The sequence below is a fragment of the Podarcis gaigeae genome, assembly GCF_964106915.1.
Source record: "Podarcis gaigeae genome assembly, chromosome: 5".
NCBI classification, from domain to species: Eukaryota; Metazoa; Chordata; class Lepidosauria; order Squamata; family Lacertidae; genus Podarcis; species Podarcis gaigeae.
The window spans coordinates 28,771,341-28,784,289 of NC_139681.1; the positions used below are offsets into that span (position 1 = coordinate 28,771,341).

Consider the following 12,949-nt stretch of genomic DNA (forward strand, 5'->3'; position numbering starts at 1 on the left):
TCGCCCTTAAAAGGGCTCTCCATAGGGGATAAAGCCATTGCACTCCTCGGAAAGGGCAGGGAGTCCTCCTCGCTGCTTTCCGCTCCCCAAATTTTCGGCTACGGGGCGGCGTCGGGGGGGGGGGGGGTCCGCTTCGCGGGAGGGGCTGGGCCGGGACCCCCCTGAGGGAGGGACGGAGGGAGACAGGAATGGCAGCCTCTTACCGACAACTCGGGGCTCCGCGAGTCCCGGTGCGAGACGGTGCGGATGACGCCGGCTCTCCAACGCCCGTTCTCGGGCGGCTCGTCTCCTCCGACGCACAAGAACCGCTTCCCCACCAGCTCCGGCCGCGACTCCACCGCCACCGCCATGGCGGCCGCCGCCGAAGAGCAGAGCGAGCAGCCAACCGCACCAGCCGCCGCGCTCGCTCGCGTCTCCCCCCTTCTCTCTCCCTCGCTCTCGCTAAGGGTCGCCCATGCCTAGAGGAGCCGAGGCGGGGGGAGGGCGTCCGCGCGTCGGGGCTTCGTGTGTGAGAGAGACGGGAGACCGGGGGGGGGGGTGTCTCTGCCTCCTCTCGCCCGCCGCTCCGAGCCGGGCGCCCCGGGCAGCCGCTCAGCCGCCGCCGCGACCAGCCTGACACAAACACACGGAAGGGAGGGCAGAGCGGAGGGGGCGGGGGAGCCGTTCGCTCAGAGCCGCGCTGCGGCCCCGACCACTCCGCCCACACGAGCCCACTGCCATGGAGACCGGCACAACGCGCCGTCTCCCTCCGCCAGACACAAACGCGTTGGCTCGGGCGGGAGAGGGAGGAGCGGGGAGGGCGCGGGGGAGACACCGCGGCAAGGGAAAGAGTCCGCCCGCGGTCGCGCGCGACGTCCGTGCCCTAGGGGGGAGGAGGAGGAGGAGGCGGCACGGCAGGGAGGCAGCCAGCCAGGAACAGAGCGGGCAACTGTCTGGCGTTCCGTGGCTGGAAAACTTCGGCTCCCGCCGCCTCAGCAACAGCGGCGGCCAAAGGACCCGGGCCGCGCCAGAGGGAGGAGAACAGCGAGGGGATATAGATCGCCTCAGAGAGCAAAGCGGAGCAGCTGGCTGGCGCGGGAGGGTGGGGGCGCACACAGACCACGAGGCCCCTCCCGCACTCGCCGTTTCTGACAATGCGAGCGAGGAGGCGCTCCCGTTTTCTCTCGCGCCCCCCACCAACCCACCCCCGCGCGCCTTGAGCCCCTCTGGCGCCACTGGAAGCGAGCAGCTGGAATTCCACGCAGTGGAGGGCGGGGGGCGGGGGGAAAGATCAAAAGCGAACGGGACGACTTTGGGGTTTTCAGGAGCGGGCGGGAGAGCGAGTAGAGCAGGGGAGATTGCAGCCAGCATGCTGTGAATCTGCAACTCTCAACGAGGTGTTTTGTTTCTCTTTTTTCGCCTGGTCGGCTGCTTCCCTCTCCTTATCCGAATTAGGCTTCCCAAAAAGACAGCAGAACCCCACCCCACGTCCTCTGTTCTCCCACCCCATGCCTCTCTCTGCCCTTCCCTCGCCTGGTTTCTATTCCAGACACTGCCTGTTCCTCTATTACCCATACAGGGATTGGTCTGGATTTTGTTTTGTTTTTCTTCACTGCTTTTCCCTCTCATCTCTGCAGGATGACTCACAGCGGCTGAGGTCACCCAATCTCTCTCTCTCTCTCTCTCTCTCTCTCTCTCTGAATGAAACACCCACCCAGGGAAAATTCTACCTATCCAGCGTAGTGTTTTTGCTCTGAACATAGTCTTGCCATGGTTACTGCGCTGTAGTGATGCTGCTTCTGCTGCAATAGGAAGGACTGCATCAGTCCAGGGAAAAGGCGATGAAGAATTGAGCTTGCTAACATTGTTTTGGAAGGAATTATAATGCATGAATATTTCAGCCTGCCCTGGCAGGTTGTATTTTCTGTTCCAGGTACACTGACGTTTCATAGCTCCTTCTGCTAGAGCTTGGCATGCATAGATAGGGGACACAGCCATTACTAGCACAGTGTGTCAGCAAACTGCTTCACAATTAGCACAGGGCGAAGATTGTACTATTACACCATATGCTTCTAAGTTCCAGTTCAGTCAGAAAGGGAAACCAGATTAACATGCGGCTCTGGCTAAGCAGTCTTTGTGGGCTAGTGGATAGAGTGCTTGACTCGGCCTTTCTACACAAGCAAACAATGAGTGCCGCATTTTATCCTTTGTGTGTAAGCACAATACTCTAGCCAGCCCAACTCAATGCCAATAGAGTACAATATTATTCTGTAATGCGGAAGTAGCTTGATAGGTTTTCATGCTGCTGCTCAACATTTTTTATTTTATAAAAGGTTAATGAAAGAGGGAGGTTAGGTTTGTCAGGTGGCATCCTGGAGATTTACTCTCTCCCTTTAAAGCTAGTGATTAAAGCAGAAATTGCAGCAGCTACAAGTCCCATCAATTTGTTTCTAGGTGCCTTTGTCTACCCCCCTGTCACCTGCTGTAGTGAACAGGACTCCAGGTGTGGTGCATAGCAGGGAGAAGAATGGGCAGACAAAGGGATTGAGGACGGAACAGAAAGAAGCCACAACTGAGAGAAACTGCAAATCTGAGTGTGATCTGGCAAGCTTCTGAGCACACTCTACCTTTGCATACCAACACCCAATCCCTGTTGACTTTTTTAAAATCACAAAGCTTCAGATGGTGAAATGTATACTAGTTGCTAAGACAGTAAACCCACAATTTAATGGGTGGGGGATTGCGTTCCAGGGATTGCACATAAAGCCAAAATTGTGTGTACAGTAGTCCAAACACATTAGGTGCAAAGGTGGTGAGGTGAATTGCTAGGGGTTTTTCTGAATGTTGCCCCCTTTTTATTTATTTATTTATTTTACTTAAAAAAACATTTTTTTTGGCAAGCACGTAAAGTTGAATGCACACAAGTTAACTGTGCTTAAATTGTGGGCTTACTGTACTGCAGACAATTTCCAAGAGGCATGCAATTGAATCCTATGTCACAACCATGAGAGCAATGTGTACAGCATTGGATTTTGCCTGATACGAAGTATTGCAAATTGAGAAAATGTGACAGCTCCACAAAAGAGATGCAGTCTTGAGAGAAGATGTGAACTAAGTATTAAAAATTAGTAATTTATTGTGGGGAGAAATTGTGGAGAAGGTATTTAATATTTTGCGTAATGGGACCCCTGACCATTAGATCCAGTCGTGACCGAATCGGGGGTTGCGGTGCTCATTTCGCTTTATTGGCCGAGGGAGCCAGCGTACAGCTTCCGGGTCATACATAGATTCAAATTCCATTTCAGCCATGGACCTAGTTGGGTGGCATTTGCCAAATCAGTAAGCCACAGTTGCCCGTAATATAAATGGGGACAATAACAATCTCCCTTATGTGTTTATTATAAGGATGAGGGAGAGTTCATAATTTAGACATTTAATTGTTTTTCTAGCCTGAATAGTTCGAGTTGGTTAGAGCATGGTGCTGATAATGCCAAGGTTGCAGATTCTATCCCCGTGTGGGACAGCTGCATATTCCTGCATTGCAGGGGGTTGGGACTAAATTGTCCTCAGGGTCCCTTCCAACTCTACAATTCTATGATTCTAATCAAATTCTAGATTCAGTCCAAGTAGAAGCAAGCATTTAATTCTAAATTAACATAAAAACAACACTGGCATACTATAAAAAATCTATATAGATAAAGCATAATTATTATGAAAAAGCAAAGTTGGTGAAAAAGCAAAGTGCTAACCATTATAAAACAATGACAACATCTAGGGCCCACCTTAATTAAGCCTTACAAGCATTATATGCTTATCTTTTAGGCTGGTCAATGAAGGTCTTTTTTTTTTCATCATCTGAATCTCCTACTTAGGAGAACGTAAGTAAACGTACAGTATTCTTTAAACTATCTCTGGGCAAAGGGAGTGTATCCCAGCTGCCATTAATTGGCACAGTGGTAGCTGGAAGTTTCATATTCTAATTGTGTGAGAAGCCTGTCCCTCTGACTTGCTGCAAGAACTTTCACACAACAAATACAGCGTAGACAGCAGAGATCAGAGAGCCTACACCGGCTCATAGGCCATGCAATACTAGAGCAGAATATAACTACTCCATGAGTAGAAAGGAGCAACATCAGATCGTAAGAATGCCTTCAAGTGGTCCACTTCCCTAGACACCATTGCACCACATGAGTAGGCCCATGGGAGAACACCTTGTTCCCTTATGGCTCACTTCCCACCTCATCAATTTGTTGTCAATCAGCAGCAGCACTGCCAAGCATATAAAACTCACTGAGAGAAACGGGAAGAAATTACAGTACTGAAGCATCCAGGCAGCAGATAGCCTAAGGGTTTTTAAAAACTGGATGTTCCAAATACAGATGGTTGAGATCCTATATCCTCATAGTATTTGTTACACTTTGTGAAGCAACTGACTTTTTTATTGGCCCATAAGGAGATCAAGGCTTTCAAATGCTTCTTGCCTTCTATGTGCCAAATGGTTTTATAACTCTTGACCTGTAATTGATTAATTGATCAAACCACAGTGTGGTCATTTCTGTCACATCGCTCAATAGTTTACAACGGCATAACTTGGTCAGGTTAAAAAACAAACAAACAAACAAACAAACAAACAAACAAACAAACAGGTTAAGGCAGATTAATCACTGAATCACAGGAGCTGGAAGGGATCGAAGATACCTTGTTATCCTAAAGCAGCCCCTTTCCTTCATTAGACTATATGCACACTACATTAGTCATCCTGAGCTGTGGCACACAAGATTGCTCCTTGTCCTTGAAATATTCTCAGTCACCAAAGCAGATTAGAATTCCCGCATCATCAATAAAGTCATGTAAAAGGGCAAGGAAACTGTTTATACTTTTAATGCGCTGGTGGTGAGCTAAAACAGAGTGTCTTGAGTGAACCCCACAAAAGGAAGCTCCATCTCATTCTGATAATGAGAAGACACACCAGGATAGCTCATAGTATTGATGTTAGATTGACTATATGCCCCAGTCCAGCTACAGTCAGTCATGATTCAGGCTACAATCCTATACAAATTTAGGAGTACACATACATAGGATTGCGCTACACGTTTTACTGAAACCAAAACAAGTTATTTGTGGCTACCAGAGTCCCATATCTTTCAATGGTCTTAGCAATTGCTAACTAGGTGAATTAGGGCCATAATCTTTTTTACATCTATTTGCCACATTTCTCCCTCCCCCTTTGCTTTCTGCTTGCATATGTTTCTTTCCCCTACCTCAAACCAATCAATGGTAACCACTGAGGAGCAAAACACAAAGGAGACGCAGGGTGTACTGCTACAGAGGTGGGGCGCAAGATGAGGTGGAACAAAACAAGTCTATTAAGAAAATGCATTTGGTTTAGATTTAGATCAATGTCAAGTTTGACCTAATTTCTGGAAGGCTCAAAATACCTATCAGATTAAACACCTCTGTAATAAACTTTTATCGCCAAAGATGCAATCGCTCACTGCTCTTCACATTTTTACCAGTGAGTTAATATTCATGAGGACAGGGTTTTACCGTATTACTATTTAAATGAATGGAGTACGTCTAGGATTGAATAGACTGGTCAGATTAGTTGTGTGATATTGTTCATGTAAAGAAGCATAATTACTTCATAATTATACTCTGCCCTCTCCTGAAGGCTCAGTGGTTTAGTATTTAAAAATACTACTCATCCCTTAAACAATCAAATGTGTGCATTAATTTAGAATGTTCAGAGCCCTTCGTGTGAATCACTTGTGTGAGTGTCATGCTTGGCTGTGAACCACTTTGAATGGGATGTATACAGAAAAGCAACATACAAATAAAGTGACCACGACCTCAATGATCTTTACAACCCTGCAAGGTGGGAAGGGAAGTAATCTTTCTAGATTGCAGATGAGTCGGGGCTAAGCCTATGGTAACAGTGGCTTGCCAAAGGTGGCCTGCAGCTAGATCCTATATTAATGACAGGCAAGTCTTTGCTATAGGGAGCCAGATTCTTCACTTTTGAGAGGTCTACTGCCCTTGATGAAGTTTCCTGTGAGGAGGAGGAAGAGATAGCTCCAAATGAAAGAATCAGTCTTCATGGCAGTCGAGTTTGCGGTAGAGAAAATAGTGAGTGGGCATTAGGTTTTTACTAGAGGAAAAAAGTACATTGCTGTTGTTAAACTGTTCAATCTTTAACACTGTGCATTAATTTCCTAGGTGAAATAATGTGGTGCCTGACTGTCAAGTTCTGGCATCGATACTCTGTCTAATGTCAAAATTAAATGGATTGTCATTATTTATTTTTGTGCACCTCAAATACTACTGCTCCTTATAGGAGTTATGTCATAAAATCAAATGGAATTATTATACTGCATGTTTATCTTGTGATTATAATGTTAAGTGATGGTTTTTGACAGGACCTCATCCATGATACTTTTCAGTGGAGGCTAGTCACACATTCAGTCATAACTTACATGCATTTGTGCACTAGCCTATCACTGCATAATGCAAAATAGATGGAGCCTGAGGAATCTGAGCCTGAAGCTCTGGAGAAGTAGTGAGGACCACAGGAAAGAGTTCTGGCTGTGCTCAGCTGTAGGTACAGGAATCAGAATAGGTCTCAACAAGCAACTGTGCTGCTACTGGTGAAGAAACAGCACTCTGCCAACAGCCTGTTTATATAGTGCTGTCTAGTAGAGTGGCTCAAGGCCTTCAGCCTGATTTACATCACAATATTTTAAAACTCTCAGTAGCCTGCTGTGACCCATTTGCTAAGCATTCTTTGGAGATAAAGTCATTAGCATCTGCCATGACTTGAATACCACAAATCCATCAGTTCAATCAATTAATGGGTTCAGAGTACAGTCTGGTCCAATTTCAGCTGCTGAGATTCGAGAACATGGACAAGGTGCATGGTGTGTTGTATGTATGAAAAATACTGCTGCCCCTCCCTGCTCATTAACTCAGGCTGGCATACATATGTGGGATTCGTCTGGTGGAAACAGTGTCCGGTTGGAATTTCCAAAAATTGGTAAAAATGACCGGAGTGGCAATCCATGTCGGAAGTGTTGATATTTTGGCAAATTTCCATAAAAATAGCTCAACAGTATGGCAACCCTACATTAACAGACACTGCATAGGTGAATGCTACCAGCTGAATAAGAAATGCTTCACTTTAGTATGTATAATACTCTACTTTTGAAGTGCCTAGAAAACCAATACTTTCAAAACTGGGGTAACCCCCCCCCCCAAGTTTCCATAAATCACATGATTTGTACAATGCTGCTCAAAAGCTTTAGCTATAGAGAAAGCAGAGTGGTTTAGAAAGAAGGCTGGAGTCTATGTAGAACAAATTTGTGGTTTCAAAGGTACAACGGAACAAACATTGCTTCTAATTCTCCAATCTAACTTGGAGGTCACAACTGCACTAAAGCTTGCAGGATTAAGGCACCTAGGATTAAGCTCTCTTCAGTGAACTAGAATTTACACAGCAAATATGCTTAGTATCACGCTCCATACATGAAATTTACCTAGAAGTAAGGTTCCCTGGTGTCAATGGAGTTCACTTCTAAATATTACAACCTAACAGTGTTAGAAACTGTCAGGTATATATAATCAGGTATATATAAAGGTAAAGGGACCCCAGACCATTAAGTCTAGTCGTGACCGACTCTGGGGTTGTGGCGCTCATCTCGCTTTATTGGTCGAGGGAGCCGGCGTACAGCTTCCAGGTCATGTGGCCAGCATGACTAACCCGCTTCTGGCGAACCAGAGCAGCGCACGGAAACACCGTTTACCTTCCCACCAGAGCGGTACCTATTTATCTACTTGCACTCTGATGTGCTTTCAAACTGCTAGGTTGCCAGGAGCAGGGACCGAGCAACAGGAGCTCACCTTGTTGCGGGGATTTGAACCACCGACCTTCTGATCGGCAAGTCCTAGGCTCTGTGGTTTAACCCACAGCGCCACCTGTGTCCCTTCTCAGGTATATAAGCTAGGCTAGTGTCAGATATATAAGCTAGGCACTAAATGGCTCCTTAAACCAGGGTTACAGTCACCAAAATGGAATGCCTAGTTGCCATTTTGGGGCCAGACGGCGCAAAAGTCATCTTTTTCAATGCGACTTATTGGTTCCTGAAATTCATTCTGATTGTGCAGATAAAATATAACGGACAGAATTCTATAGGATGTGTTTGGTAGTGTGTGAAAACAGTTAAGATCCGTGGATCGTAAGGCATGAACCTCCAGTTGGTGGAGATGTCAGCCACTATCCTGGCAGCCAGGCATCTTCACTTGGTCGCAAGTGGCAGACAGCCAGACGCAAAATGTGCCTGACAAATTTCGAATGCTGCAACCCAACACTGTGCTCAGTACATTCACCTGAAATTAAATCTCAATTTAATTATAATCTATTTCCATGTAACTGTCTTTACGTTCACAGCAAAACTGAAGCATCTGAGCAAACATTGTGCAAGGAGATACACAGCCATCATTCAGGGGTGGAGGAGTCAGAGTTGCTTGATATGTTTTTCTAGATACAGCATGTACCAAAATACTTCGAGTGGCAGGCCCTCTTGCTTTAATTTTATCTTTTTACAGTTGCATTCCATCCTTCCTCAAAGGAGCTCAGAGCAAAATTGCATCACTCAATCCCATAGCTGTCAAGTGTCCCTTATTTGAAGGGACAGTCCCTTATTCCAGCGCCATGTCCCGCTGCTGTCCCTTATTGATGGATGTCCCTTAAATTTCAAAGGAAGCAGCTCCTCTCCCTCCCTCCCTGCCGGCCAGGGAGGAGGGAGGCTCCAACTGTGTTGCTCACCCAATAAGAAGTCTAAGAACGACTGGGGGGTGGAGCTTGCATGCCTTGTGTGTGGCTAGGTAATGCAAGCTGAGGGGTTTTTTGAATGCTGGACGCCATTTTGTTGCACGTGCTGCTGCAAACTTTGCAGTGCAAAGCCAGGCCAGGGAGCCATCTTAAGTTGAGGCTGCATAGGCCTTGTGGTGCGTGTGATTCAGATTCTATTCAGTTGAACCTCTGGTTACAAAGTTGGTTGGACAGTGTTCTCGAAGCTACCAGCATGAGTATGACCAGACTGCAGGAGGACAGGAAGACTGGAGTGCCTGGAACAGGTGAGGCTGCAGGCCCCTTATTTTGGCTGCCGGTCCCTTATTTTCAAGCCTGCTGTTCCCTTGTTTTCAAATCTGTAAGTTGACAGCTATGCTCAATCCTATGCAGTTTGGTGCACCTAAACTCATCAAACCTGATGGAACTGTACACCTAACACCATCCTTGCAAAGTGGGTGAGCTGAAAGGTTTTGGCTTGCCAAGGCCACCTAGCACGTTTCATAAGTGAGAATTGTAGCCTGAATTTCCTCCACTGGAGCCCAACCTTCTAGCTGTTGGACCAGATTGGTCCTCTACAACTAAGAAGCTAGCAAATCCATCATCGCTTGGAAAGCAACATGGGCAGAGGCATTCCGTACGCAAAACATGACCAGCTTGATAGATACTTCTGCAGTTTCTGTGCGTGCTTTGGAAATTTTGCTTGCATTAACAACTGCTTTGGCACTATTTATTTCCTTTTCTTCAGCCACCAAATCTGCCTCTGCTGGAACTTTCCCCTTCAGCCTTTGTCAGGTCATCACGAGGAGATCCTGGTCTTATGCCGGGGGGGGGGGGGGGGGGAGGAGAAAAAATGGAAAGCTGAAAACATCCCCAAGTCATAAAAACCTCTGCTTTCAGTGGAGAAAAAGTTCCTAACAAAGCAGTAATCTTAACAGGCTGTCAACACAGAGGGAAGGAGTGAAGTGTTTCCGTTTTCTATAGTCTCCATTCATAGGAGCTACATTTTTTTTCCAGGCTCCAATAACACCAAATGGAAGCAATAAACCAGTATAGCCATAAGACTCTGCTGCCATAGCTACAGACCTGAAACTGAGCCATGCTGAACTCTCCCCTTCCTTTCTGGATCATGTTTCCTTTAGAAAAAGGAACTCGGAAGCTTTTTCTTCTAGCTCTGCTTATAAGTGAAAAAGGTACTTAACTCCCTCGCCACCTTACTAAAGAGAAAAACTTTCTCTATAAACTTAATTTATAAAACAAATAAGGATATATAGATTTAGGCAGGTTCTAAGCCACGCAAATAACATCTACTTTAATGTGGGTGAATAGTAATGCGTTTATGTTGCTTCCTGTAAAAAGGTTTTATTATCTCCCCCACTCCACCCCACCCCAGACAGTAAGATCACACTATTTTGTGAGGCTCCACCTAATAGGGAAAACATTGCATTTTACTGGGATGCAATCAAACTAATTTAATCTGAGGTTAATTAAAAATCTTCAGTTTGAAACTGCAACTCCAAATGCTTTAGGCCGTTAGTGTGTGCTTTGAGGTTCTTTTTAGCAAAAATGTTATGATTAAATAAAAAACAGAGAGAGAAGAGTTGTAATTGCAAAATGCTGGGGGCGGGTTTTGACAAGACTAAGGGCAGGTCCGTCAAAATAAAATAAACCTATAGGTGTGTTCCCAGCTGTCTGGTTGAGAGAAAAGCCCATAAGAAGTGATTAAAAAGTGGAGGGCATCTGAATAGGAAAATACCATGGCAGATTATTCATACAGACCATTTCAGCTAATGTTGGCTTCCAGTTGTTTCAGGTTCTCCTAACCCATTAACTCTTCTGATGCCATGGGCTGAATCCAGTTTTTATTATGAGGTGCTAACCATGTTCCTAGGCAACGTAGCTCTGAATAGGAACACAGGAGGCTGCCTTTATTGAGTCAGACCAGTGTCAGTAGTGCCTACATCAGTGGTTGAAAACCTTTTCAAATCCGGGGACAGATTGGGAATTTTGGTGCTGCCGGGGTGTGGCTTAACACAAAATAGCTGCTGCCTCAAAAAAGAGCAGAAAAAGAAAAGAGACGAAAACCTAGAATTGTTCAAATATAAAAAAATCTATTCAGATTTATTTTTGTTTTTTAAAAAAAAGTTTGAAAAGACATTTTCTTTTCCAGACATTGTTAAGTCTTGGTATGCTGCTACAGATTAGAGCTAGAAAACAAAAATCAACTGAATCCAGAAATAATGTTTAGTAACTACAGCCAGCCATGCACATACATAGTCACAAATAATAATAAAATATAGGTAAAGGTAAAGGTACCCCTGCCCGTATGGGCCAGTCTTGACAGACTCTGGGGTTGTGCGCCCATCTCACTCAAGAGGCCAGGGGCCAGCGCTGTCCGGAGACACTTCCGGGTCACGTGGCCAGCGTGACAAAGCTGCATCTGGCGAGCCAGAGCTGCACACGGAAACGCCGTTTACCTTCCCACTGGTAAGCGGTCCCTATTTATCTACTTGCACCCGGAGGTGCTTTCGAACTGCTAGGTTGGCAGGCGCTGGGACCGAGCAGCGGGAGCGCACCCCGCCACAGGGATTCGAACCGCCAACCTTTCAATCGGCAAGTCCTAGGCGCTGAGGCTTTAACCCACAGCGCCACCTGCGTCCCTATTGCACAAAAAACACCCACGTTTAAGAACTCACTAGAGTAGCAATACTGGCCTAGATAAGTTTGATGTTTGAAGCCGAACGTCATCTGCAAGCTTCTCAAAATTAGGGAAGCATGGGAATAATATTATTTCTGCCTTTGCACTGCGCTGACCCCCTCCTCAAACGACGTGGGAATAATCCTTGCTGTGAGCAGAGGAAGAGGAAAAGTTGATAATAATGATGCCACTGAAATGCTTTCCCCAAAACAACTTGGGAACAACCAGGAAAAAGGTGATCCTTATTAGCACCATCATTCTTACAATGCCTCTGGCCTCTGCTCCCCCAACTCAACCCTGGAACAATCCCACTGCCAGATTCAACTCAGATGCCTCTCAAGCCGCTTCCTGTTCCACATGCCTGTAAGCAGAAGAAAAACCACAACAATGGGAAGATTCCCGCATTTCTCCCCTCACTCCAGGTTTTCAAGCCAAGCAGCTGCCTGTTGATTGTTCATTGTGGCTGGCAGGCAGCAAAATGTGTGACACGTGATTCCTGTGCTCCTTCCACTGTCCCAACACACACGTTTTTTAAGCGCCTCTCAGGTAGGCTGTCTGTTTCGTGTGGCATGCAGGCAGCAAAACAAAACAAATAGTGCAGCATATGGGCAGATCCAAGGACGAGAAAATGAGACAGAAGCAGGAAAAGTGCACTAGAGAGGTGGCGGAAACACCAGGTCTTTCAACACCGAGGATTTCTACAGCCTGTTTTTTTCTGCAAAAAAGTCACTTATTAACCACAGCTCTGAGGCCCTCTAAGCATTGCTGGACTCCAACTCCCATTTCCTCTGGCAACATGGACAATGGTCAGGAATGATGAGAGTTGCAGTTCAGCAACAACCACAGGCTCCAGACCCCAGATATGGGAGGATGAGGGTCTTTCTCCCAACGGAGGCATGCCTGGTACCCACTGATATGTTTTACGTTCTGGGTGAAGCCATTTTTATTCTAATTTCGGGAACTGTAATGCTGTATACTTTAAAATGGTATTAGGAGGATGCTATATTTTAAAACATTGGAACTGGAGTGTGTGTTTTTTTTTGCTGCTTTCATTGTTAGTTTAACGATGATTTCCCGTGCAAATCATGCCATTTGTCTATTACCTTTCATTAGATTACTGTGCATTTTATTATTGTTTTGTTTTAAATTGTGCTGTAAACCACTGTGGGGTACATATATAAAGATTGTGTGGTAAAGATATAAAGACTTTAAACAAACATTTCAAAACAGAAAAGCTTTGCAATAAGGACAGTTACTCTCATGAAAGAGGCTCAGTATTAGGAACAGCATCTTGCAGGCACAGGAACCAGGTATAAAAGAGTTAAAAGGAAGACTTCTGCTAAATACACAATGTGTGACTGCCACAAAGATGATTGAGAAATGCTGAGCCTGGACTGTTTACAAGCCTAGTACCAGTAAGGCATATACAA

The 12,949-nt window shown here is 45.7% G+C and overlaps 1 protein-coding gene across 4 annotated transcripts in view; it reads right to left on the bottom strand.

Annotated features, from left to right (window-relative positions):
• Positions 1-12,949, bottom strand: part of JMJD1C (jumonji domain containing 1C) — a 118,984-nt gene that overhangs the window by 98,796 nt on the left and 7,239 nt on the right. Inside the window, exon 1 of one of the 4 annotated variants that reach the window (XM_083740253.1) lies at positions 204-676. The exons of 2 other annotated variants lie outside the window; for them this stretch is intronic. In XM_083740253.1, coding sequence (XP_083596379.1) covers positions 204-350 — 147 coding nt within the window. In that variant the 5' untranslated portion in view covers positions 351-676. Of the gene's footprint in view, positions 1-203; positions 677-12,949 lie in introns of those variants that run through there. One more of the 4 variants, XM_083740254.1, reaches the window with a different exon arrangement.